Here is an 8214-nt window from a genome sequence, read left to right as displayed (position 1 = left end):
GCCTTATCTAGAGTGTAGTTTGCCTCCTTGTGTTGGACTCTGCCATTTATTATCCTTTGTAGGGTTGGATTTGTGGAAAGATATTGTGTAAATTTGATTTTGTCATAGAATATCTTGGTTTCTCCCTCAATGTTGATTGATAGTTTTGCTGGATTATGGTAGCCTGTGCTGACATTTGTGTTCTCTTAGGGTCTGTATGACCTCTGTCCAGGATCTCCTGGCTTTCATAGTCTCTAGTGAGAGGTCTGGTGTAATTTTGATAGGTCTGCCTTTCTATGTTACTTGACCTTTTTCACTTACTGCCTTTAATATTCTTTCTTTGTTTTGTGCATTTGGTGTTTTGACTATTATATGACAGGAGGAATTTGTTTTGTGGTCCAATCTATTTGAAGTTATGTAGGCTTCCTGTATGTTCATAGTTATCTCTTTCTTTAGGTTAGGGAAGTTTTCTTCTACAATTTTGTTGAAGATATTTACTGGCCCTTTAAGTTGAGAGTGTTCACTCTCTTCTATACCTATTATCCTTAGGTTTGATCTTCTCATTGTGTCCTGGATTTCCTGTGTTTTTGCCTAGGAGCTTTTACCATTTTACATCATCTTTGACAGTTGTGTTGATGTTTTCTATGGAATATTCTGCTCCTGAGATTCTCTCTTCTATCTCTTTTATTCTGTTGGTGATGCTTGCATCTATGACTCCTGATCTCTTCTCTTCGGGGTTGTCTCCCTTTCTGCTTTCTTTATTGTTTCTATTTCCATTTTTAACTCCTGGATGGTTTTGTTCATTTCCTTCTCCTGTTTGCTTGTGTTTTCCTGTAGTTCTTTAAGGGATTTTGTGTTTCCTCTTTAAGGACTTCACTTGTATACTTGTGTTGTCCTGTATTTCCTTAAGGGAGATATTTATGACCTTTTTAAAGTCCTCCATCATCATGATAAAATGTGATTTTAAATTTAAATCTTGCTTTTCCAGTGTGTTTGGATATCTAGTGTTTGTTTTGGAGGAAGAACTGGGCTCTAATAATGCCAAGTAGTCTTGGTTTCTGTTGCTTGGGTTCCTGAGCTTGCCTCTCACCATCAGGTTGTCTCTAGTGTTAGCTTGTCTTGCTGTGTCTGATGGTGGCTCCTGTGGGCCTCTGTGTCACCACTCCTATAGACCTGTTTTCCTGTTTTCTTTCAGCCAGTTATAGGAATAGATTGTTCTGCTCTCAGGCATATAGTTGCTCCTGGTGGCTGGCTTTTAGCTCTTGGTGAGGGCAGCAACTGGAAGGGTCCTGCCCCTACTGCTCCTAGGTCCCTTTGCACAGGGAGCACAGATGGCACTAGTCATTTTCCTCTTGAGTCGTGAATGTTGGCGGAGAGTAGTCTCCTCTTGCTTTTCAGGAGTGGCTACACTTCTGAGGGTCTAGCTCTCCCCCCATCCCCCATGGGATTTGGGTGCAAGGAACTGTTTGACTGGTTCAGTTCAGAACTGGGCACAGATCTGGACCTCAGGTCTCCTGCAACAGACTGCTCTTATATTCCTGTGTCCAGAGGCACTATGCAGTTTCCTCTTGGGCCAGGGATGTAAGCAAAGGTGGGCAGAAGTGGCAGTCCATCCTACCCTGCAGTCTCAGGATTGCCCGCACTTCTGGGTGTTCAGCTTTCTCTCCCACAGGACTTGGGAGCAAGAAGCTGTGCTGAAGACCCAATTTTAACTTCATAACCTTAACAGGAAACCAAGATAATGACCACACTGAGAGCTACTTGTTCATGACACTACAAACCATACATATTTAGGATAGTGTTTTTCTATTTATTAACCCTGAACATTTGCAGACAGACATTAATCAAAGAATGCCTAGCTTATTAATTTAATATACTAAAAAAATAAAATACTATGTTTGTACAATAGTAGAAAACTCTAAGAGCTGACTGGCTGCTTCTTAGTACAATTATCAGCAGTATTTAGTCTAAGTACCATTAACTGCTGGTCAGCTACCACCTTGTTAACATTTTATTAGCACTAAACAGAAGAGTAAAGGTAGAAGTTGGAATTGGAGGAATAGAGGGGAAACTGTGGTCAGGGTGTATTATGTGAGAACAGAGCAAATAAAAATTTTAATTACATCACTTAAGCTAACATTTGTGCCTCTCCCTAATGTTCCCTCAATCTAATTTCTCTTATTCTTACAAATAGACAAGGACAGCAGTCAGGAATCTGTGATGAAAAATTATACATCAATAACTACATTCATCCTGGTAGGACTAACTGATGATGCAAATCTTCAAATTCTGCTTTTCATATTTCTGCTCTTAACCTATTTATTGAGTGTGGTTGGTAACCTGACCATCATCACTCTCACACTGGTGGATTCTCATCTTAAAACACCTATGTATTTTTTCCTCAGAAATTTCTCCATTTTGGAAGTCTCATTCACAACTGTCTGTATTCCCAGATTCCTCTACACAATGGCATCTGGGGACAATACCATTACCTATAATGCATGTGCTACTCAACTATTTTTTGTTATTATCCTGGGTGTGACTGAGTTTTTCCTGCTGACTGCCATGTCCTATGACCGTTATGTGGCCATCTGCAAGCCTCTGCATTACACTACCATCATGAACAACAGGGTCTGCATCCAGTTCCTTATTGGCTGTTATCTAATGGCTTTAATTATTGTCATCCCACCTTTTAGCATGAGCTTTAAGCTTGAGTTCTGTAACTCCAATGTCATAGATCACTTTGGCTGTGACGCTGCTCCCATCCTGAAGATCAGCTGCTCCAACACTGAGTTCATAGAACGGTTTGTCTTGATCTTGGCTGTGCTGACACTCATGTTCACGTTGTTGTGTGTGGTAATGTCTTACACATACATTATCAGAACCATCCTCAGATTCCCATCAGCCCAGCAAAGAAAAAAGGCTTTCTCTACTTGTTCTTCTCATATAATTGTGGTTTCTATCACTTACGGCAGCTGCATTTTCATCTATATTAAACCGTCTGCAAAAGAAGGAGTGGCTGTAAATAAGGTTGTGTCTGTGCTCACGACTTCAGTTGCTCCAGTTATGAATCCTTTCATCTACACTCTGAGGAATAAGCAAGTGGTTCAAGCTTTCAAAGACATGATCAAAAAGATGGCCTCTATCACAAAGAGCTAAAGGACCCCTGTGAGGGTTAATGTAACAGGATCTAGAAGTACCTAGAAACAAGCTTCTGGGCATGCCCGTGAGGAATTATAGATCAACAGAGGTGGGAAAACCACTTTAACTGTGAGCAACATCATGAGTTGCACTCCTGGACTGAATACAAAGGAAACAGACCTGAACTCTGGAATTCATCAAGCCTTGTTTTCTGGCAGAGGTTATAATATGACCACCTGCCTCAAGGTCCTGCCACCACACATGCCATAAAGTGTGAGCCAAAACAAACCCATCCCATCTTCAGTTTCTTTTGCCAGTTATTTTGTCATGGCAATGAGGAAAGTAACTGATACAGAGGTTTTGAAAAAAGAATTGGAGCCATTGCTGTGACTGACTTGACTGTGTAGTCATAGGCCTTTCGAACTACTTTTAGGATGAATGCAGAAAGGTTTGGAACTTTGGCCTAGAAAAGACCTCAAATACTATAAGTGAAGACGTTCTGGTTGTAGTTTTAAACATCAGGAGACTGAGAGAAGTGTGGACAGAGGAGACCCAGTTCATTGGGTTTTAGAAGGGAATAAGAACTCGATCAGGAACTTAGGAAGGGGCTATTCATATGATATTCTGGCAAATAATCTGAACGCATTCTGCCCATGTGCTGGGAAAGTTAATGGGATTGAATTCAAAGATATTAAACTAATTTGGTTGTTGGAAGACATTTCAAAGCAAGACAGTACTCCAGCTGTTACAGGTTACTGAATTTATCCAAACCGACAGTGAGAAAAAGCAAATATTTAGACAGAGACTTTTTTCTCCACTTCCTTGCCAGCATCTGCTGTCCCCTGAGTGTTTAATATTAGCAATTCTGACTGATGTGAGGTGGAATCTTGGGGTTGTTTTGATTGCATTCCCCTGATGACTAAGGATATTGAATATTTTTTTAAGTACTTCTCAGCCATTCAGTACTCCACAGCTGAGAATTCTTTGTTAACCTCTGTACCCCATTTGAAAATAGGGTTATCTGGCTCTCTGGAGTCTAATGTCTTGTGTTCTTTGTATATCTTGGATATTAGCCCTCTATCCAATGAAGGATTGGTAAAGATCTTTTCCCAATCTGTTGGTTCCCATTTGCCCTAATGACAGTGTCCTTGGCCTTACAGAAGCGTTGCAGTTTTGTGAGATTCCATTTGTCGATTCTTGATCTTAGAGCATAAGCCATTGGTGTTTTGTTCAGGAAATTTTTTCCAGTGCCCATGTGTTCAAGATTCTTCCCCACTTTTTCTTCTATTCGTTTGAGTGTATCAGGTTTGATGTGGAGGTCCTTGATCAACTTAGACTTAAGCTTTGTACAGGGTGATAAGAATGGATCAATTTGCATTCTTCTAGATGCTAACCTCCAGTTGAACCAGCACCATTTTTTGAAAATGCTATCTTTTTTTCATTGGATGGCTTTAGCTCCTTTGTCAAAAATCAAGTAACCATAGGTGTGTGGGTTCATTTCTGGGTCTTCAATTCTGTTCCACTGATCTACCTTCCTGTCTTTGTACCAATACCATACAGTTTTTATCACTATTGCTCTGTAATACTGCTCAAGGTAAAGGATGGTGTTTCCTGCAGAAGTTCTTTTATTGTTGAGAATAGTTTTCCCTATCCTGGGTTTTTGTTATTCCAAATGAATTTGCAAATTGCTCTTTCTATCTCTATGAAGAACTGGGTAGGAATTGGATGGGGATTGCATTGAATCTGTAGATCACTTTCAGTAAAATGGGCCATTTTTACTATATTAATCCTGCCAATCCATAGAACATGGGAGGTCTTTTCATCTTCTGAGATCTTCTTCAATTTCTTTCTTCAGAGACTTGAAGCTCTTGTCATAGCTTGGTTAAAGTCACACTGAGATATTTTATAATATTTGGGACAATTGTAAAGGGTGTCATTTCCTAATTTCTTTCTCAGCCTCTTTAACCTTTAAGAAGAGGAAGGCTACTGATTTGTTTGAGATAATTTTATACCCAGCCACTTTGCTGAAGATGTTTATCAGGTTTAGGAGTTTTCTAGTGGAACTTTTGGAGACACTTAGGTATACTATGATATTTTCTGCAAATAGTGATATTTTGACTACTTCCATTCCAATTTTTATCCCTATAACCTCCTTTAGTTGTCTGATTGCTCTGGCTAGGACTTTGAGTACTATATTGAATAAGTAGGGAGAGAGTGGGCAGCCTTGTCTAGTCCCTGATTTTAGTGGGATTGCTTCAAGTATTTCTCCATTTAGTTTGATGTTAGCTACTGGTTTGCTGTATATTGCTTTTAGTATGTTTAGGTATGGGCCTTGACTTCCTGATCTTTCCAGGACTTTCATCATGAAGGGGTGTTGAATTTTGTCAAATGCTTTTTCAGCATATAATGAAATGATCATGTGGTTTTGCTCTTACAGTTTGTTTATATAATGGATTACGTTGATGGTTTTCCGTATATTAAACCATCCCTGCACGCCTGGGATGAAGCCTACTTGATCATGGTGGATGATTGTTTTGATGTGCTCTTGGATTTGGTTTCCCAGAATTTTATTGAGTGTTTTTGCATCAATATTCATAAGGAAAATTGGTCTAAATTTCTCTTTCTTTTTTAGGTCTTTGTGTGGTTTAGGTATGAGTGTAACTATAGCTTCATAGAAGGAATTTGGTAGTGCTCTGTCTCTTTCTATTTTGTAGAATAGTTTGGATAATATTGGTATGAGGTCTTCTATGAAGGTCTGATAGAATTCTGCACTAAACCCATCTGGTCGTGGGTTTTTTGTTTGTTTGTTTTGTTTTAGTTTTTTTTGTTTTGTTTTGTTTTGTTGTTTTTTTGTTTTTTGTTTTTTGGTTTTTTTTTTTTGGTTGGGAGACTTTTAATAAGTACTTTTGTTAGTTTAGGAGTTATGGGGTTGTTAAGATGGTTTATCTGTTCCTGATTCAACTTTGGTAACTTGTATTTGTCTAGAAAATTATCCATTTCATCCAGATTTTCCAGTTTTGTTGAATATAGGCTTTTGTAATAGGATCTGATGGTTTTTTTTTTAATTTCCTCAGATTCTGTTGTTATGCCTCCCTTGTCATTTCTGATTTTGTTTATTTGGACACACTCTCTGTGCCCTCTGGTTAGTCTGGCTAAAGGTTTATCAACCTTGTTGGATTTATCAAAGAACCAGCTCCTGCTTTGGTTGTTTCTTTATATAATACTTTTGTTTCTACTTAGTTGATTTCAGCCCTGGGATTGATTATTTCCTGCCTTCTACTCTTTTTCGGTGTATTTGTTTCTTTTTGTTTTAGAGCTTTTAGGTGTGCTGTCAAGCTGATGATGTATGTTGTCTCCTGTTTCTCTTTGCAGGCACTCAGAGCTATGAGTTTTCCTCTTAGCACTGCTTTCATTGTGTCCCATAAGCTTGCGTATGTTGTACCTTCATTTCATTAAATTCTAAGAAGTCTTTAATTTCTTTCTTTATTTCTTCCTTGACCAGGTTATCATTGAGTAGAGCATTGTTCAACTTCCATGTATATGCGGGTGTTCTTTCGTTATTGTTTTTATTAAAAACCAGCCTTAGTCCATATTGATCTGATAGGATGCATGGGATTAGTTCTATCTTCCTGTACCTGAGGAGGCTTCTTTTGTGACAGATTATACAGTCAATTTTGGAGAAGGTACCATGAGGTGCTGAGAAGAAGGTATATCCTTTTGTTTTAGGATGGATTGTTCCATAAATATCTGTTAAATCCATTTGTTTCATAACTTCTGTTAGTTTCTCTCTGTCTCTTTTTAATTTCTGTTTCCATTTGATTTGTCATTGATGATAGTGGGGTGTTGAAAACTCCTACTATTATTGTGTGAGGTGCAATGTATGATGTGAGCTTAAATAAGATTTCTTACATGAATGTAGGTGCCCTTGCATTTGGAGCATAGATATTGAGGCTTGAGAGTTCTTCCTGGTGGATTTTTCCTTTGATAAATATGAAGTGTCCTTCCTTATCTTTTTTGATGACTTTTGGATGAAACTCGATTTTATTCAATATTATATGTTGTCTCTCTTTTGGTTTCATTGCAAGGAGACTGCTTTCTTCCTTTTTCTAGGGTATAGTTTCTCTCCTGGTGTTGGTGTTTTCTACTTATTATCATTTGTAGGGCTGCATTTGTAGAAATATATTGTGTAAATTTGGTTTCATCATGGAATATCTTGGTTTCTCCATTTATGTTAATTGAGAGTTTTCCTGGAGATAGTAGCCTGGACTGGCATTTGTGTTTTCTTAGGATCTGTATAACATCTTCCCAGGATCTTCTGGCTTTCATAGTCTCTGGTGTGAAGTCTGGTGTAATTCTTATAAATCTGCCCCTATAAGTCACTTGATCTTTTTCCCTTACTGCTTTTAATAGTCTTTCTTTCTTTGGTGCATTTGGTGTTTTGACTCTTATGTGATGGAAGGATTTTCTCTTCTGGTCCAATCTATTTGGAGTTCTGTAGGCTTCTTGTATGTTTATGGGCATCTCTTTCTTTAGGTTAGGAAAGTTTTCTTCTGTAACTTTTTGAAGATATTTACTGGACCTTTAAGTTGGGTGTCTTCACTCTCTTCTATGCCTATTATCCTTAAGTTTGATCTTCTCATTGTGTCCTGGATTTCCTGGATGTTTTGGGCTAGGAGCTTTTTGTGTTTTACATTATCCTTGATGGTTGTGTTGATGTTTTCTATGGTACCTTCTGCCCTTGAGATGCTCTCTTCTGTCTCTTGTACTCTGTTGGTCATGCTTGCATCTATGGCTCCTAATCTCTTGTCTAGGTTTTTAATCTCCAGGGTTGTCTCCCTTTTTGCTTTCTTTATTTTTTCTATTTCCATTTTTAAATCCTGTATGCTTTTGTTCAATTCCTTCACCTGTTTGGTTATGTTTCTCTGTAATTCTTTAAGGGATTTTTGTGTTTCCTCTTTAAGGGGTTCACTTGTTTACTTGTGCTATCCTGTATTTCTTTAAGGGAGTTATTTTTGTCCTTCTTAAAATCCTCCACCATCACCATATAATGTGATTTTAAATCTAGATCTTGCTTTTCTGGTGTGTTTGGATATC

The 8214-nt window shown here is 38.2% G+C and overlaps 1 protein-coding gene across 1 annotated transcript; it reads left to right on the top strand.

Moving 5' to 3' along the window:
- The first annotated feature begins 2199 nt into the window (after window positions 1-2199).
- Window positions 2200-3138, top strand: Or6c38 (olfactory receptor family 6 subfamily C member 38). The gene is given in 1 exon segment (NM_001000586.1): window positions 2200-3138. A coding segment is annotated over 1 exon segment (939 nt).
- Window positions 3139-8214: the final 5076 nt, after the last annotated feature.

This window comes from Rattus norvegicus, chromosome 7, assembly GCF_021556685.1.
Source record: "Rattus norvegicus strain SHRSP/BbbUtx chromosome 7, alternate assembly SHRSP_T2T, whole genome shotgun sequence".
NCBI classification, from domain to species: Eukaryota; Metazoa; Chordata; class Mammalia; order Rodentia; family Muridae; genus Rattus; species Rattus norvegicus.
This window is presented reverse-complemented; position numbering and strand designations above follow the sequence as displayed.